Source organism: Gasterosteus aculeatus, chromosome 21 (assembly GCF_964276395.1).
Source record: "Gasterosteus aculeatus chromosome 21, fGasAcu3.hap1.1, whole genome shotgun sequence".
Classification (NCBI taxonomy): Eukaryota; Metazoa; Chordata; class Actinopteri; order Perciformes; family Gasterosteidae; genus Gasterosteus; species Gasterosteus aculeatus.
The window spans coordinates 20,953,665-20,973,389 of record NC_135708.1 but is presented as its reverse complement, the minus strand read 5'-3'; the positions used below and the strand labels follow the sequence as shown (position 1 = coordinate 20,973,389).

The window sequence follows — 19,725 nt, the reverse complement described above, 5'->3', positions numbered from 1 at the left end:
CTGAACTTCCTCATTAAAGAATCGAATTTAAGATGAAATTAAACATTCATGTATCTCCTCTATTACTGTTGTTCATCAATTATTATTTTTCCTCAAAAATAAAACAACAAAGTTATAGAATAAATGTTTACTTTCACTCTCGTTAACTCTCACAAAAGGTTTTGTCATCAATAAATCTGTATTGCCTCGTTGGTGCAGAAGAATTCATTGTGGCCTCTAGTGGTCAGAAGTCCCATGAGGGGGGCGGAGCCTCCAGCTGTGACATCACACTGGAAGTAAGTAGTCAACTCATCTGATTTAATCAGCTCTAACATAAAGGTTTCATCTATTTCAACTGAACTACAGGGAAATTAGCAGATATCCCATAATGCATTGCCTGAGAATACAGAGGTTAATTTTTCTACTTTCCGTGTTACCACATCTCATAGATACATACAGTGCTTCATATAAACACACGGTTCCGCCTCTTAACGTCATCGTTTCCTGTAATCATGTTCAGCCACAAGGAGGCGCTGTGGGACCAAGATCCATGTGACCTGGTCCACATTTTACTCCCGATAACCTCAAAGACTTGCAGTGCATGTGCAGTGATCCCCGCACACCTACAACGTGTGGCTGTGTGAGGGTGTGTTTCATGAATAATTTCACTTCTCAGCTTCTCTCTGAAACCTCAAATTGAAAAATCTAGGCAACATTGGCAGAGTCAGCAACTTTTACGTGTTTGGTTAATTAAGGTTGAGATAAGTCGGCCCTAACGAGCGGCCTGAGGTAATTGGCTGCAGCTAACGAGGAGGCTGTGATGAGTGGATTCGGCTCTGTGATCGACTGCCAAAGCCTTTAATTGGCAATTAGGAGGACAAGAAAGAGCTTTAATATGCAGAGAGGTTTCTGGGACCGCTTTCTACTTCCCTCCGTTCCCCCGGTTTATTATACGGGCCGATGAAATCCAGCGTTCTGATTGGTTGAGAGCCACGAGGGGCACGTTATTGGACCGTAGCTGGTCACATTGACCCGAGCGTTACTGCGCACTCACAGTCACAGGTTAGATTTGAGGTTGACGTTTAAGTGTTTAGCTCAGGGGCGATCGCCGGAAAAGACCAGGAATCCCACAAATGATCATTTTGATCGGTTTGATTGATTTGATGGGTTTGATCGGTTTGATGGATTTGATCGGTTTGATTGATTTGATGGGTTTGATCGGTTTGATGGATTTGATCGGTTTGATTGATTTGATGGGTTTGATCGGTTTGATGGATTTGATGGGTTTGATGGGTTTGATCGGTTTGATGGGTTTGATCGGCTGGATCGGTTTGATGGGTTTGATTGATTTGATCGGTTTGATGGGTTTGATTGATTTGATGGGTTTGATGGGTTTGATGGGTTTGATTTTGATCGGTTTAATCGGTTTAATCGGTTTGATTGATTTGATCGGTTTGATGGGTTTGATGGGTTTGATCAGTTTGATCGGTTTGATGGGTTTGATTGATTTGATGGGTTTGATGGGTTTGATGGGTTTGATTTTGATCGGTTTAATCGGTTTAATCGGTTTGATCGGTTTGATGGGTTTGATGGGTTTGATCAGTTTGATCGGTTTGATGGGTTTGATTGATTTGATTGATTTGATCGGTTTGATTGATTTGATGGGTTTGATCAGTTTAATCGGTTTGATGGGTTTGATCGGTTTAATCGGTTTGATGGGTTTGATTGATTTGATTGATTTGATTGATTTGATCGGTTTGATTGATTTGATGGGTTTGATGGGTTTGATTGATTTAATCGGTTTGATGGGTTTGATGGGTTTGATGGGTTTGATTGATTTGATCGGTTTGATGGGTTTGATGGGTTTGATGGGTTTGATTGATTTAATCGGTTTGATTGATTTGATGGGTTTGATGGGTTTGATGGGTTTGATGGGTTTGATGGGTTTGATGGGTTTGATGGGTTTGATTGATTTAATCGGTTTGATGGGTTTGATGGGTTTGATGGGTTTGATGGGTTTGATGGGTTTGATTGATTTAATCGGTTTGATTGATTTGATGGGTTTGATGGGTTTGATGGGTTTGATGGGTTTGATGGGTTTGATCGGTTTGATGGGTTTGATGGGTTTGATGGGTTTGATTGATTTAATCGGTTTGATTGATTTGATGGGTTTGATGGGTTTGATGGGTTTGATCGGTTTGATGGGTTTGATGGGTTTGATGGGTTTGGGGCAATACGAACCTTTGCAACTGGACAATGAAGGTGGGCGTCATGAACGTATTATAAAAGCAATGAGACTGAACTTAATCTTCAGCCTATCTCGTTCTATAAGGTTTCCATGGAAACATCACGCTGACCACAGAAAACAAGCATCAAACTGATGGCCAACGACTAGCTAGCTAACCAGCTAACTCGCTAACCAGCTAACTCGCTAACTAGCCAGCTCTGTTCATTCACCCACAGAGGTGTGTGGCCATAAAGAAAGCTTTGATTAGTGTACCATCGTTAATCACCTGGTCCTACACACACACACACACACACACATAGACACACACACACTTGTATCTTAAATAACATGCAGCTTTCATTTGTTTGCACAACTTAAGTGGCTTTTTTTTACAAACGGGGCAATTACCAACATGCCCTGAGCCTCTGAGCTGTATTTATAGGAGCACTCACAATGTACAGCACAGGAGGGGGGGCAGGAGGGGGGCAGAAAAAGAGCGAGATAAATGGGTTGAGAGCTTTTAATTTGGTGAAACTCTAGGAGGAGAGGGGGGGTAAAGAGAGAGAGGGGGGTAAAGAGAGAGAGGGGGGTAAGGAGAGAGGGGGGTAAAGAGAGAGAGGGGGGTAAGGAGAGAGGGTGGGGGGTAAAGAGAGAGAGGGGAGTAAAGAGAGAGGGGGGTAAGGAGAGAGGGTGGGGGGTAAAGAGAGAGAGGGTGGGGGGTAAAGAGAGAGAGGGGGGTAAGGAGAGAGAGGGGGGTAAGGAGAGAGAGGGGGGTAAGGAGAGAGGGTGGGGGGTAAGGAGAGAGAGGGGGGTAAGGAGAGAGGGGGGTAAAGAGAGAGAGGGGGGTAAGGAGAGAGGGTGGGGGGTAAAGAGAGAGAGGGGAGTAAAGAGAGAGGGGGGTAAGGAGAGAGGGTGGGGGGTAAAGAGAGAGAGGGGAGTAAAGAGAGAGGGGGGTAAGGAGAGAGGGTGGGGGGTAAAGAGAGAGAGGGGGGTAAGGAGAGAGGGGGGTAAAGAGAGAGAGGGGTGGTAAAGAGAGAGAGAGGGGAGTAAAGAGAGAGGGGGGTAAGGAGAGAGGGTGGGGGGTAAAGAGAGAGAGGGTGGGGGGTAAAGAGAGAGAGGGGGGTAAAGAGAGAGAGGGGGGGTAAAGAGAGAGAGGGGGGGTAAAGAGAGAGAGGGGGGTAAGGAGAGAGGGGGGTAAAGAGAGAGAGGGGGGGTAAAGAGAGAGAGGGTGGGGGGTAAAGAGAGAGAGGGGGGGTACAGTAGCATGTGATTATAAGAAAGGGGTGAGTTAGAGAGAAAAGGGGGGGGTCTCTCCAGCTTGAGAGGAGGGACCAGAGGAGCCGCCTCCCTGAAGACACACACACATTCACGCACACACACACACACACACACACACACATTCACGCACACACACACACAAACGCACAAACACACAAACGCACCAACACACACAAACACACACACACACACACACACACACAAACGCACAAACACACACAAACACACACACACACACACAGATTTGGTAGGAGAGAAATAGCTGGCGTGCAGCAGACTGAAGGGAGGAAGGAAGGAGAATGGAGCTGAACGAACAAGCCTGAGCACGCACACACACGCACACACACACAGACACACACACACAGACACACACATCTTTTACCAGCCAGTTGGACGTGGAGCGAAGCAGCAGCAGCAGCTTGAGGAGAAACCAGAGCGCCTGACAGTCCCGGGTCGGGGTTTCACAGCAGTCCGGACCCTGACAGTCCAGCATCAGGGCTTAGTGCCGCCTCCTGCAAAGGTCTGTCCAGCTTTCTACCTCACGGAGCATCTCTCCTGCTGGGACCTCCTGATCCGCTCTGTGGACTCACTGAAGACCTCCAGGTCCCTCAGGAGAGTGTGATGGCGATGACGTCTGGACACCAATGACCTCCTCCAGAGAGACGGTGAGTGAATGTCGACATGAGGAATTATCTTTATGATCAGAACGAAACTTCAGTTCGCCCGACGGAAGATAAACTGCTGGACTTTAAAGAAATATCACAACCTTTGAAGTAGAAAGTGAAATGATTTTTAGTTCCACTTATTCAAGTGATTAATAAACTGGTTCAGCTCACATCCTGGTCTGACTTCATGGGTCTGTGAGAGGTGGGGGGGGAAGCTCAGATCGGAGACCTTCTGACGGGTTTCTGTCCTTCAGGGATGTGAGATTCAGAGGAAACATCTGACACATTTGATTTAATTATTAATACAAAATGCTGAGTAACATCTAAATCTTCTCTCTCTTCACAGGCTGGAACTCTTCTCCAGAATCTCAGGACTCTTGTTCTACTTGTGTGAGCGTGCACAAGTGTGTTTTCCAAGAAAAACTCATTTTTTTATTTATTATATGTAAATATATGACATATTTCTGGCCAGTGCGCTCTGATTGGACGATCACAGCTCTCTTCTTCTGCTGTTTCATTTGGGCTTTTCCACTGACATCAGACATCCAGTACAAACGGCCCACGTGGCCTCCTGCGATACGGAGGCAGGATGAAGACCTGCTGCCGATACACGATATAAACTCTTTCACTGCCGCGCGTTGGATTATCATCTTCTTCAGGCCAATAACTCTCGAGGCTCTGCGTTGGTTCTTTCTGGTCCAAACGTTAAAGGTCCAGAGCTCTGAAGCTCTCGTTGGACCTGCCACCGGGCCGACATGCTCCCCGCAGGGCCGGTGCCGGGCGGGGGGGGGCTCTGCCTGCTGCGCTGGCTGGGCCTCAGGCTGTGTTCCCGGAGGGGGACCCTGGTGTGCGCTCTGCTCTGGTTCGGCTCCTGGTTGTTCCTCAACGGCCTGGTTCTGGTCCACAGGAGCATCCTGTCCGACTACTGCACCGACGACAAGAGCAAGAGGATCCTACAGAGGCTGGTGAGTGAGACCCCCTTTAGTCCTCTAGTCCTCTGGAGACGCCTTTGGTCCTCTGGTGACCCACTGTAGTCCTCTAGTCCTCTGGAGACCCACTGTAGTCCTCTAGTCCTCTGGAGACGCCCGTCCAAAAGCATCTCCTGCTTTATGGTCTGTTAGAGGCCTGTCAATCAGTGTGTAGCTGGCGACAGAAAAATACTTAAAATGCAAAAACACAAACAAAGATGCAAATGAACTCCAGGTGCATCCCCCGAGGACACTGATCAGCCGCCACACTGCTGAATTATGGAAACATTTTTTCCTTTTGTTTAGTCTTAGTTTCAGCGACGTGATGAAATCCACAAACTCTGCTGCTGCTGTTGAGTAACGGCTCAATCAAAGTCTCCCAGACATTTGGAGTAAAGAACATTTTCCATCACACGGGCTGTGATGTCACGTCATTAAGGGCCTCTGGATGAGAGATCCGAGCGGTGCAGGGCGGTGATGTCATGGGCCGGGTTAAAAATACGCTCTCAGGGAACTCCTTGATCTCACAGAGTTGAACCGTGGGCTGCAGCTGCTCCTCGTGAGACCCGAGAGGAAAGAAACTCTCGTTACGTCCAACGCTCGTCCCGTTGGCTAGAAGAAGCTCTGCTGTCTTCTAAAAGAAAAGGGAGCCCACTGCTGGAAAGGACAACTAATCACAAACACACTCACTTATTCTGCTGGACGCTTTCCTTTGTTCAGAAACACATGAAAGAGGAGCCTGATGTCCACGTTACAGCATCCAACTGTTATTATGTAGAATTCTCTCTGATGTCTGAGCTCGTCTCCACGAGGGGGAACAGGAGGCCGCAGCATCACTTTCACTGGTAGAAAAGAAATGTAGAGCAAAGAAAAGAGCCGTGGTTGTGCAGAAGGAACTCTGTTATATGTATGAAAACATTAATGATTAATGCCATTCATCCATGAGCAGATGGATTACTGAGCAGGCAAACATGGAACAGGGTCAGGGGCCCTGTGTGAGGGAACCCCCCAGGGCTACTACAAAGAGACGCAAAACAACTACAGAGACTCAAAACAAGTACAAAGAGACAGAAAACAACTACAGAGACTCAAAACAACTACAAAGAGACTCAAAACGACTACAAAGAGACTCACAACGACTACAAAGAGACAGAAAAGAACTACAAAGAGACAGAAAAGAACTACAAAGAGACTCAAACAACTACAGAGACTCGAAACGACTACAAAGAGACTCAAAACAACTACAGAGACTCAAAACAACTACAAAGAGACAGAAAACTACTACAAAGAGACAGAAAACAACTAGAAAGAGACTCAAAACGACTACAGAGACTCAAAACAACTACAAAGAGACAGAAAACAACTACAGAGACTCAAAACAACTACAGAGACTCACAACGACTACAAAGAGACAGAAAACAACTACAAAGAGACAGAAAACAACTACAAAGAGACTCAAAACAACTACAGAGACTCGAAACGACTACAAAGAGACTCAAAACAACTACAGAGACTCAAAACAACTACAAAGAGACAGAAAACTACTACAAAGAGACAGAAAACAACTAGAAAGAGACTCAAAACGACTACGGAGACTCAAAACGACTACAGAGACTCGAAACGACTACAGAGACTCGAAACGACTACAAAGAGACTCAAAACAACTACAGAGACTCAAAACAACTACAAAGAGACAGAAAACTACTACAAAGAGACTCAAAACAACTACAGAGACTCAAAACGACTACAAAGGGACAGAAAACTACTACAAAGAGACTCAAAACAACTACAGAGACTCGAAACGACTACAAAGAGACTCAAAACAACTACAAAGAGACAGAAAACTACTACAAAGAGACAGAAAACAACTAGAAAGAGACTCAAAACGACTACAGAGACTCAAAACGACTACAGAGACTCGAAACGACTACAGAGACTCGAAACGACTACAAAGAGACTCAAAACAACTACAGAGACTCAAAACAACTACAAAGAGACAGAAAACTACTACAAAGAGACTCAAAACAACTACAGAGACTCAAAACGACTACAAAGGGACAGAAAACTACTACAAAGAGACTCAAAACAACTACAGAGACTCGAAACGACTACAAAGAGACTCAAAACAACTACAAAGAGACAGAAAACTACTACAAAGAGACAGAAAACTACTACAAAGAGACAGAAAACAACTAGAAAGAGACTCAAAACGACTACAGACTCAAAACGACTACAAAGAGACAGAAAACTACTACAAAGAGACTCAAAACAACTACAGAGACTCAAAACAACTACAAAGAGACAGAACACTACTACAAAGAGACAGAAAACTACTACAAAGAGACTCAAAACAACTACAGAGACTCACAACGACTACAAAGAGACAGAAAACAACTACAAAGAGACAGAAAAGAACTACAAAGAGACTCAAAACAACTACAGAGACTCGAAACGACTACAAAGAGACTCAAAACAACTACAGAGACTCAAAACAACTACAAAGAGACAGAAAACTACTACAAAGAGACAGAAAACAACTAGAAAGAGACTCAAAACGACTACAGAGACTCGAAACGACTACAAAGAGACTCAAAACAACTACAGAGACTCAAAACAACTACAAAGAGACAGAAAACTACTACAAAGAGACTCAAAACAACTACAGAGACTCAAAATGACTACAAAGGGACAGAAAACTACTACAAAGAGACTCAAAACAACTACAGAGACTCGAAACGACTACAAAGAGACTCAAAACAACTACAAAGAGACAGAAAACTACTACAAAGAGACAGAAAACAACTACAAAGAGACAGAAAACTACTACAAAGAGACTCAAAACAACTACAGAGACTCGAAACGACTACAAAGAGACTCAAAACAACTACAAAGAGACAGAAAACTACTACAAAGAGACAGAAAACAACTACAAAGAGACAGAAAACAACTACAAAGAGACTCAAAACGACTACAGACTCAAAACGACTACAAAGAGACTCAAAACAACTACAGAGACTCAAAACAACTACAAAGAGACAGAACACTACTACAAAGAGACAGAAAACTACTACAAAGAGACAGAAAACTACTACAAAGAGACTCAAAACAACTACAGAGACTCAAAACTACTACAAAGAGACTCAAAACAACTACAAAGAGACAGAAAACTACTACAAAGTGACAGAAAACAACTAGAAAGAGACTCAAAACTACTACAAAGACACTCAAAACAACTACAAAGAGACAGAAAACTACTACAAAGAGACAGAAAACAACTAGAAAGAGACTCAAAACGACTACAGACTCAAAACAACTACAAAGAGACAGAAAACTACTACAAAGAGACTCAAAACAACTACAGCGACTCAAAACTACTACAAAGAGACTCAAAACAACTACAAAGAGACAGAAAACAACTAGAAAGAGACTCAAAACGACTACAGACTCAAAACAACTACAAAGAGACAGAAAACTACTACAAAGAGACTCAAAACAACTACAGAGACTCAAAACTACTACAAAGAGACTCAAAACAACTACAAAGAGACACAAAATGACTACAGATAGAGACAAAACAACCAGAAAAAGACACACTGCCTCTTCACCCAGCTGTTTTCTTACCGTGGATCAGTGAACGAATGGTCCCTCATGGTGATGCACAGCCGGCGCTGATCCCCCTGATTTTCTGGCTTTCAGTCTCTCATGCACAAAGTGCACGTGAAGCTTCACTGACCTCTTCATGTCTCATAAATTGTCTGCTCAGCTTCTGCAGAAGCACAAATCTGTATGTTCTTGTTGATCCTCGGACTATTTATGGGCTCGCATGTCACTGCTTGTCTGGCGCTCTCCTGCCTATTTATGGCCTGATGCTTTTTTAATGTTACTTTAGAGGGACATCACAAGGGCCTCAAACCGTCTTCCAGGGTCTACCGGGCCGCATCCTGACCCTCACAGGTTGCATGCATGGGTCTTCTGGATTTGTTCATTGATAAACAAATGATGAAGTGGCAACAACCTTTTATGACGCGACATAATTTATGACTTCTCTGCGACTCTCTATGCCGCCTCTTGCTGGTTTGTGGGTGTTTTAAAGGCTCGAGGTCCGCGATTAGTCCGTCTTCAGGAAGTGACGATATATGGACTGACTAAACTACGGTCCATTTAGAGTCAAACAGACCCTTCAGCAGGGGAGGCTTTAGGGCGGGCTACACGCTGATTGACAGGTGGAGTATGCTGACACACTTAATCTCGTCTTGGCGTCTTAAGTAGTCGGGTAGAAGTTTGTTACTGGGTTGTCTGTCCATCCGTCTGCTGTGAGAACGTCAAAGGTCACTGTGGCCTGATGGTGATTCTTGTTTTAAGCCTCAAAATTGCAATCAAAGTAAAAATGACTCAGCTCTGATCCTTCAGAAGAAAGTATGTATTTCATTTCAAATGACAGAAAATGACTGACTGCAGTTGCCAAGCAACCACAAAAAGTGAGAGCGTTAAAACATTTACTGGAGATGTTTTTATTGGGAATGTTAAACTTTAAAATCTCATATAATATATTTTAATATTATTTTTAAATTAAATAATTGGCTTTGATATTAAATAAAATAATTCAGTTTCTTTTCCCTCAGCTCCATAATTGATCTAAATTAATCATTATCCAGGTTTTCTATTGACCGTGTTATTAGTTCATTTGTTGATTCAAACATTCAATCCTCCTCAACAAAGACGAGCCGAACCTCGGAGGAAACGTGACTCGTCCAGCAGGCCCAGTAAACACGCATGTGCGTGTGTGTGTTGACGGGATTCTAGCGCCTCGAGCTAACGCGCCACAGATCTCTAATTACATCATTGTGTCAGATGAAATATTTACCTTCAGGACGCGTGAAGCACAAACTGACGCTTTAAAGCGCTTTGTCTCTTTTGTCTCATCAGTCCGTCTCCAGAGGGGCACTTTAGGAGACGTTCAGGGACAATCGGGCCACATGGAACTTACGAAGATGCAACGTGAAGCAAATTACAGAAAATAATGACTAGGTCATCTCCTGTATCAGACGAGGTAATAAAACAGTGATAATTAGAGAAAAAATCACAACCTTCCCGACGGTCAACAAAAAGCACTTTTTAAACATTTTTGAAGACTAAATCCCACATGGAAACATGCATATTGAATGTGCAGTAGCTTTAAACTACGTTATCAATCGTACAACGGAACATTTCTGCAGAATTAATCAACATTAGATTTTTATTTCACAAACCGTATTATAATCTGTTTAATAATAACCGGCACGTGGCTGAAAGGTGTGTGTGTGTGTGTGTGTGTGTGTGTGTGTGTGTGTGTGTGTGTGTGTGTCTGTGACTGAGGAGTCATGCCCTTTGACCTCAGACGTTCTCGGAAAGTTAATAAACATTTACAGATATATTCACGAATGAGTTATTAAGTATTTTTTTATTAAAAGAAATATTCATATATTGGGATCTTTTAAGTTTAACTTTTTGATTAAAATGTGTTCGTTTTTTAATATGTTGAATTGGAAAAATTGAAATGCTTTTAAAAATACATTTTTTCAATAATTTAAAAGTGACATGAAACTTAAAATCTTTGGCTTTTATACTTTAAACACAAACGTTTGGAGACAAACAACTCAAGTTAAAAGCAATCTGACTTGTTGCTTCACTTCCTGTGAGCCGACCCCGAGGTCCTGACTCCACCCACGCTGTGTGTGTGTGTGTCTGTATGGGTGTGTGTCTGTGTGTGTGTGTGTGTGTGTGAATACCAGCCATTCAGCACACACCTCCTCATTCCTCCGGCTGTAAACATCCCACCATTGTTCCCAGTACACAGGAACCCTGCTGTGTGTTGATCTAGGCGGGGGGAGGACTCTGTATGCTGCTCCACTCGACCTTTGACCCCGCCGGCCCAGATGAATCTGCGGTCTGTTGGAGGTGGAGCCAGTTGAACCTTTGTGGTAAATTATCACAGAGAGACAGAATGAAACGATTCTTCTTCTGGAGATTAAGGAGGCAGAGTACTTAAGGTGTTAGATGAAGGGAGGAGGACACGAGGCAGGAGGAGACTTAAGGGAGGAGGACACGAGGCAGGAGGAGACAATGAAGTAAAGAAGTAGACAAAAGTTACTGGAAATAAAAAGCAGACTTGATCTACAGCTGACTGTTAATAATCCAGGTAGTTCATCATCATCATATTCACTCAGTGCTGAAACCTCTGAAGCAGACGAACCAACAACCTGCTGCAGACCAGGAGACACATGATAAACACAACAGCCCCTGAATGCATCGCTGCACGACAAACCGTTAAATGTACACGAATATGGAGAACACTTCTCCCGGTTCAGATCGGGTCTAATCGCTTGCTTTACTTCACCGGACCGAAACTAAGTTTTCATTTTAAAAATACGTTGCCATGGCAACAGGAAACAACCACGTCATTAGCACGTCTCTGCTAAGCGGCTACGCTTTTTTTAAAGTCTTTTTCAACACTTTAGGAAGATCACATGGAATGTTTTTACAGCTCATGCAGACGAGAAGCAGATACACACACACACACACACACACACACACACACAGACATACTTCTTCTGTATGTGTGTGTGTGTTCGTTCAGTTTACAGCTGTGAGCTGAAGCAGACTCAGGGTCTCACAGGGTTTACACCACGTCTACACAGTAATAATACCTTTAGTATACTTTGTATATACTTGTGTACTCTGCATTTATTACCTGTATTCAATACAAAACAATACAGAAATTACGGGAAAAGGTGGACGACAGGTAGATATGTAGAGGACAGGTAGAGGTAGAGGACAGGTAGATATGTAGAGGACAGATAGAGGTGGACAACAGGTAGATATGTAGAGGACAGGTAGAGGTAGAGGACAGGTAGATATGTAGAGGACAGGTAGAGGTAGAGGACAGGTAGATATGTAGAGGACAGATAGAGGTGGACAACAGGTAGATATGTAGAGGACAGGTAGAGGTAGAGGACAGGTAGATATGTAGAGGACAGGTAGAGGTAGAGGACAGGTAGACATGTGGAGGACGGGTAGAACATGAGGACAGGTAGACAGGTAGACCTGTAGAAGACAGGTAGATATGTAGAGGACAGATAGAGGTAGAGGACAGGTATATACGTAGAGGACAGGTAGATATGTAGAGGACAGGTAGAGGTAGAGGACAGGTAGACATGTAGAGGACAGATAGAGGTAGAGGACAGCTAGAGGTAGAGGACAGGTAGATATGTAGAGGACAGGTAGACATGTGGAGGACGGGTAGAACATGAGGACAGGTAGACCTGTAGAAGACAGGTAGATTAACAGACTCCCCCCTCCCGAGACAGAGTTATTGTCTCCGTTATCTCAAGTCTCTCCTCCAACATGTGAACCTGACTCTGAGGACCTGGAGGACGTCTGTCGCCACTCGGCTCTCATCGCCCTCCGAGCCTCGGTTTCTCTGGACCATTAAAGCTGTCTGTCCGTCCCTCACACTTCCCGCCTCGCGTTACCTGTCCACTGATCCGTGTCCCGAGGAGGAGTTCAGTGGGGAGGAGACGAGGAGAGCTCACTACTCGGTCTGCATGAGCTCCTTTCCTTTGATTTCTACCTTGAACCTCCTTAAACATTATTGCACCTCTTTCTGCCAGAGCTCTTGGTCTCTGAAGGTGGACTCTGGGTCCGGAGGAGCTCTGTGGTGAAGCTGCAGGTTCTCCTCGCTGACGGATGTTTGTGTTGGAATGCGAGCTGAGGGATTATCCGGGTAATCTCCTCGCTAATCCTCAGCACCTTTGGGCGCTGAGCCGCTTAGTAAAAACATCACAGATCTCCTGATACACCTCACTTCCTGTGGCCTCAGGTCCACACGCAGCGGCTCTGATACGTCTGGAACCCACGTAGCATTGTAGCATGATGGAACTAGCGAGCTAGGTAGCGGACGGCTGGCTAATTACAGCATGCTATAATGCTACGGCTATGTGGTTTCCTGTGGGTTGGCTAGCCACCATGCTTCAATGCTAACATTGCGCTAGTTTTTGACACATCTTCTTCACTGGTTAGCATGAAACAGCGAATGTCTGTGTGTTCATCTCATAGATGTTTGATGGTGCGTCCGCTTCAAGCTGCTTCTACTCTGTAAGACAAGTTGTGACAAACCTGCCTGTTTGGGTAGATTAGCAACAAGGCGAATATCAGAAGGTCCCTTTACGTTCCCTGGTGGCCCTGCACCTACGCATTTACTTTGTGTGTCCCCCCCCCCACGCCACAGTGCCTGCAGTTCGGCGAGGGCTCGGTGACAGGCGACATGTGCGAGGACCTGTGCGTGGTCGGCCTGGTCGAGTACAAGCGCTGCCTCTATTACGAGAACGGGAAGAAAGTGATCGAGGCGCGCTGGAGGGGAAGCCCCGTCATCCTCAAGTCCAAGCTGGAGAACTTCACCTCTTACGAGCCGCTGGGGATACTGGACTACCAGGTGAGGGCCGGCGGCTCCCAGGAGGGGACGGGGGGGGGGGGGCCCTCTGACTCACGTCGTTCTCTCCAACAGGACACAGCGGAGGAGCTCTCGCCGCTCGATGTGGTTTTCTACGCCACTCTGGAGGTAAGATGCACTGGAAGAAACCAAAAACCACAAGTGTGGCTTCCCTTTTATTTCTCCGTTTTGATCTCAGGTACGAAACTCTTTGGGGCTGGCTGAGGGTGACGAGGACGAAGACGAAGGAGGAGGGGGGGGTAACAACTCCCTGGCCAGGCTATGGGAGAAGAAGCTGAAGAGCAGAGATAGAAGTTACTCCCGAGCAGAGCTGGCTTCCCTCTGGTCTCTGCTGCAGCAGGAGGAGTACACCTTCCTCAGGTAAAGCCACCGCTAACTGCTACCCGCTAACCCCAGCCACTAACCACTAACCAGTATCTGCTACCCGCTAACCCCTAGCCACAAACCGCTAACCACTATCTGCTAACCCCTAGCCACAAACCGCTAACCACTATCTGCTACCTGCTAAGCCCTAGCCACTAACCACTAACCAGTATCTGCTACCTGCTAAGCCCTAGCCACAAACCGCTAACCAGTATCTGCTACCTGCTAAGCCCTAGCCACTAACCACTAACCAGTATCTGCTACCTGCTAAGCCCTAGCCACTAACCACCAACCAGTATCTGCTACCTGCTAAGCCCTAGCCACTAACCGCTAACCAGTATCTGCTACCTGCTAAGCCCTAGCCACTAACCGCTAACCAGTATCTGCTACCTGCTAAGCCCTAGCCACTAACCACTAACCAGTATCTGCTACCTGCTAAACCCTAGCCACTAACCACTAACCAGTATCTGCTACCCGCTAACCCCTAGCCACTAACCACTAACCAGTATCTGCTACCCGCTAACCCCTAGCCACAAACCACTATCTGCTATCTGCTAAGCTCTAGCCGCTACCCAATAACAGGCGTAAAACTTATATGATGATAAAAAGAACTTCAACTTTTGTCATATTTATATTTATAAAAACACAAACAACAAAATAAGCAGAAACCGATGAAAATATGAGACCTGAACGTGAAGAGCGTGGAGGGTTCATCCTCTGGAGAGAAGGAACAAAGTCTCGGGCGGTTCTATTTAGTTTACTAGTGACCCGTGTGGGGCTGGAGGTAGAACGTCACTACGGTTCATCCTCTGAGATCATGACAACAGGTAAAAACAGGTGACCTTCCCTCCTCGGCCCTGCAGAGTCTTGCAGGACCTCAGCACCCATGTGGCCAAGGTGCTGGGCTCCTGCGGACACTTCTACGCCGTGGAGTACCTCTCGGCCGGCCACGCCTGGGACCAGAACATCTTCTCGCTGGAGGGGGTGGAGGTCTCCGGGGCGCGGGCCAGGTGGAGCTCCAGGGAGAAGGTGCAGCGCATCGCGCTGAGCTTCCTGGACATGGTGCGCCACTTCGACCACGACTTTGCCCACAAGCTGCACCTCTGCGACATCAAGCCGGAGAACTTCGCCATCAGGAAGGACCTGACGGTGAGTCGCGGGGTCTCCCTCCAAAAACACAAAGAAGAACATTTACACGAGAATAAAAAGTCAAATGTTCTTTTTGCGCTTCAACAATAAAAGGAAAAACAACCAACCGCTCCTCTTTATTGGTCTTTATCCTGTGAACGTTGTGGATCATCAGCTCACTGTTTATGTGGAAAGTTGTTTTTTAAACACAAAGCTCTGTTTAACAAAACCTTCCATCTTTACGTCTTTTCTGACTGTGAACAGCAAAAAACTGCTTCCAGAAGAGTCAACTGAGTGACAATAGTAATACGTGGAGACCTTCATGTCCCCGCGTCCTTGTCCCTCAGGTGGTTGCCATAGACGTGGACATGGCGTTCTTCGAGCCCAAGATGAGGGACATTCTGGACCAGAACTGCAGCAGCGATGACGACTGCAACTTCTTCGACTGCTCGTCCCGCTGCGACCGGGACAGACGGAGGTGCAGCGCGGTGCGCAGGAACAGCAACCTGCAGGTGGGACGGGACGGGGACGGGACCTGGGCGGGGACCATCAAAGGCTTTCATTGTTCAGGTTTCTATAAAATCACAATTATTGAAACCTCAAAACACAGAAAAGAGTTTAAAGCTGTTGAATTATTAAAAACATTAAATATGATTTTAATTATTATTGTTATTTAATGGGTCTTTACTCGTTTGTTAAAAATAATGTTTTAGTATAGTATAGTATCCCTCAATAGTAATGTTTACTAAAAGGTTGAAAATATATAGTTAATAAATTTTTTATACATTAAGAAATAATTCTGTTGTGCTTTAGATATTTAGTTTCTTTAATTTTCAGAATACATATGAGAAATATTTTTTTTGTTAAGTTATTATTATTATTTCCTCTTTTAATAAATATTTTTGTTTACAGTGAAAATTAATATTTTTGTTTACAGTGAAAATGAAGATATTTGTAATTTATTTCAGCATATGTTTATTGTTTGGTCCCATATTTAATTCTTTAATCTCAGGAAAAATGACTCAAATAGAATAGATTATATATCGTAATAATAAAATACTAAAGAAAAGTATTTTATTATAAAAATATCTATTTTTTAAATTCCATCTATCAGTTTAATAACGAATTAGAAGATTAAATGACATTAATTAATAAGACAATGTCTTACAAAAGTTTTATTTGCTTTATCGGTTTCAACATGTCAAAAACTTTATTTCCTTATTTAACAATTTAACTCGTTCGTATTAATCACTGATATGATGATGGCTGTTTTAAAGTCTCCATAATAAAAGACTCTTCTGTTTCACGTATTTAATTACACGTGAGTAAAAAGAGTCAGATCTGAGGTCTGCCGACAGGATGAGACGCTTTCATTCAACATTACACTTTTCTTTATTATCGCATTTGCAGAAGTGTTTTAAAATGTTAATTTTGTTCCCTAAATTTATCGCAAAAATGCTTTTGAAGAATTAGATTTGGCATCCAATTCAAAGAATAAATTACAAATAGTTCGAGAAAGTTCTGCTTTTGCTTTGTATCTTTTTCTATCTACATATTTACTTTTTTTATTGCTGTAATCAGTTCTCAGTTTTTTTATACTGAACTATAAGTTCTCTGTAAATAAAGTAATAATAATAATAATAATAATAATAACAATAATCCAAGGATAATAATAAATCAGCTGTTGTTCTTACAACTAAAATGGACCATATAACATTACATTATGATACAATTAGAATTTTGCTATTGGTTGAATTATTACCATCAGTAGGAGTCAAAATTAAATTGAATTTGTGTATTTTGATTAAAATGTGTTGAATTTGAATTTAAATTCTCAATTTAACACAACGTCTCATTAAATGGAAAATTGATAAAATCACATTACAATCTAAAATGTTAAAATTATTGCACTTTTTAAATAATCCAGATATTAACACACAGAATACCATGAATTATTCTCTTATAATAAGTATTCTATTCACAGCTTATTACAATTATTCTATTACAATAAGTTACTCTCTGACTAGTCGTAGCGAGGACCTTAATAATAATGAATTAATAGAAATAATATGAGAGTATCATGATAATAATTTTACTTTCAATAACGATAAAAATAATAATAACAACGAGCCTCCACATCATCTGTAACTCGTCAGATTTCGGAGGAGACAAAGCACATCACCACCTCCGTCTCCACGACAACGGCGGGACAGACTCTCTTCGCCGCTCCGGTGTCGCACGCCACATGATACGAGATACCTGCATTCATGAGAGGAGAACATGAGACGAGGGGTTGCACAAACATCTGAGGAAGAGGAGCGAGAGGAAGGCCTTCAGAATGAAGCAAAGGACACAAGGACGTGATTAGGGAGGACAAAAGGTGACGAGGGAAGAAGGGAAGATAACAGGAGACAAAATAATCAAATGATGAGATGAAGAGAATAAAATAAATGAAAACCACCAGAGAGAATAAGGAGTCAAGCTCAAAAGCTCGTTTATTTCAAACATGAAATAAAATGAAAAACCAAAAGAGAAAAACGAATCAAAGATATAAAACAACTGAGGAACAAATAATACTTAAAAAATGATCAGACGAGAGGAGATGAACAAATGAGACAAAAAGAGGAACAAAGGAAGAGAAGAAGAAAGACGCCGTCGACACAGTGATGACACGCTAACGTCCTATTGGTCCAGAGGGCCCCCCCGCCTGTCAATCATCTCCTCAGAGAAAGGAGGCATTGTTTTTATCGTGTGTCTCACATTCATCTTTTCTGTTTCCTCCCTCTACATGTCCCCTTGTCTCCTCCCTTCTTTCCTTTCCTCTCTACCTCTTCCTTCAGCCTTTCTTCTCATTCCATCCTCCACTCCTTCTCTTTTCTCTCAAATGTTTCTCTCCGCTTCTTCTCAATTAATCTGTGTGCTTCCTCCTCCATCATCTCCTCCCCCTCCTCCATCATCTCCTCCCCCTCCTCCATCATCTCCTCCCCCTCCTCCTCCTCCATCATCTCCTCCTCAGGTGATCTGTGAGAAGATCTTCCGGCCCTGGTTTTCTCCGACTCTCCTCGGGTCGAAGGCCGGTCTCCCTCTGCAGGTTCGACTTTTTCTATTTTTAAATTGATCTAAAATCTTCCATAACCGATTGAAGACAATCCTCATCTGAAGTTCTACCAATATTCATATTGATGTTCAGTCTATTATTATAATGAGACTAAACTGATTAGGTGACATGTGATCTTTGAACCTGAGGTGAGTGTCCCCAATCCCCTCTGACCTTTGACCTCTGGCTAAGTAGCAAAAGAATAACTATTACACAGAATTTTCAAAATAAAGTTCCAAAGTAGGTTCCCCTGGTTTTGAACTTTATTTCATAAAGTGGGCGGAGTTTAGTCAGTTAGGTACGTCAGACATGAACAGCGTGTGTTGACCCGTCCATGCTCCTCCACAGACCTCCTCCCTGAAGCTACGTCAGCAACGGGTGGCCACCTACTGGACTTAACCCTTTCCTCCATGTTTGCCTCCACCAGGTGGAGCTGCAGCGGGCGGTGCAGGAGTGCTCTGAGACGGAGGGTGGAGGCGTAGAGGAAGACGGAGGAGGAGAGACGGGGGGCCGAGGTCATAGCGTCCACCTGCGCCTCCTCAGCGTCCTGACCCGCCTCCTCCGGGAGGGAGGGGCCTCAAGGGAGGAAGGCGGGGCCAGGGAGGAGAAGGGCCACACAGCGCTGAACTTCTGAGAACTGAACTGAACCACCCGGTTTGAGTCCTCAGCGAGATGTTTTCCATCCAACGGGTCATTTGTGGTTGCTCTTCAGGATCGTTTTTGACCTCCCATGAAGTATAAATCTGTCCTGTGAGGCTCCACAGGAGGGAAAGACACTCCGTCCAGCAGCTTCAGGGTGACCGGGACCCTGGACCCTCTCTGCTGTCTGGTTCAACCTCTGGAGAGAAGGACTGACCACCAGCAAATACTAGACCGTGTTCTTCATGAGGCCTCAAGGTTCCTCTCCCCGGAGGAGCATGTTCTTTGACCCTTGGTGTGATGATGTCACTCACGTATTAATCCGTCATTAGGACACTTCATGAGGACAATCTACTCGCGTTAAAACAAACCTCCACAACCAGGCAGAGAACGTGTCATCATGCTGAAGTAGAGCTGTACACGTGGTGTCATGTGACACCTTCTCCACAACCAGGAAGAGAACGTGTCATCATGCTGAAGTAGAGCTGTACACGTGGTGTCATGTGACACCTTCTCCACAACCAGGAAGAGAATCATGTGATATGTGACACAACTCGGCTTCATCTCACTCCACAGAAGGTCACCTGTGGTTTGTTCAGCTGAGGATTAATTCTCTGTGTATGAACACACAGTCTGGACCTTCTCGCCGCTTTCGCGGAGAAGGGATCCTCTGTTTCATGAACTTGTTTCTTTAAGTGTCTGAACGTAAAGAAGCTGAACCTCACTCTAGATGTGAAGGAGGAGGAGGAGCCTTCATCCACAGAAGACCATCTCCATCTTCAGAAGACCATCTACATGAGAGTAGAACCTCCTTCTGATGAGTGTGAACTAAAGCTTCCATTTATATGTGTGTGTGTAACTTCTTCACAGGTTTAAAAACTGACTTGAATACA

General features: G+C 44.2%; 1 protein-coding gene and 1 long non-coding RNA gene across 8 annotated transcripts; one reads left to right on the top strand and one right to left on the bottom strand.

Annotated features, from left to right (window-relative positions):
• Window positions 1-4,421: 4,421 nt before the first annotated feature.
• On the bottom strand, window positions 4,422-4,824 carry LOC144390154 (uncharacterized). Its single transcript, XR_013454224.1, has 2 exons — window positions 4,686-4,824; window positions 4,422-4,516 (listed from the first exon to the last, which is right to left on the bottom strand). It is a non-coding gene; the product is annotated as an uncharacterized LOC144390154 (long non-coding RNA).
• On the top strand, window positions 4,810-19,725 carry dipk1c (divergent protein kinase domain 1C). 7 transcript variants are annotated; one of them, XR_013454222.1, is made up of 8 exons: window positions 4,810-5,114; window positions 13,384-13,587; window positions 13,660-13,713; window positions 13,784-13,965; window positions 14,832-15,117; window positions 15,444-15,608; window positions 17,937-18,187; window positions 18,621-19,725. XR_013454222.1 is itself a non-coding variant. In XM_078096416.1 (8 exons), exons 1-8 carry the CDS (start codon window positions 4,905-4,907, stop codon window positions 18,825-18,827), a joined length of 1,383 nt encoding a protein of 460 aa, XP_077952542.1. In that variant the 5' UTR covers window positions 4,810-4,904; the 3' UTR covers window positions 18,828-19,725. The 7 variants fall into 7 exon arrangements, 4 of the variants coding, with proteins under 4 accessions (XP_077952542.1, XP_077952541.1, XP_077952543.1 ...); XM_078096416.1 differs by having other exon boundaries at window positions 18,113-18,187; XM_078096417.1 differs by adding an exon at window positions 10,044-10,167 and having other exon boundaries at window positions 4,975-5,114; window positions 13,384-13,713; window positions 18,113-18,187.

Bases quoted from the DNA above. Each gene is read 5' to 3' on its own strand.
- dipk1c (XM_078096415.1), top strand. From the start codon at position 4,905: ATGCTCCCCGCAGGGCCGGTGCCGGGCGGGGGGGGGCTCTGCCTGCTG. The intron at 15,118-15,443 runs GTGAGTCGCGGG...CTTGTCCCTCAG, and splicing joins CCATCAGGAAGGACCTGACG to GTGGTTGCCATAGACGTGGA. The intron at 18,188-18,620 runs GTTCGACTTTTT...TGCCTCCACCAG, and splicing joins AGGCCGGTCTCCCTCTGCAG to GTGGAGCTGCAGCGGGCGGT.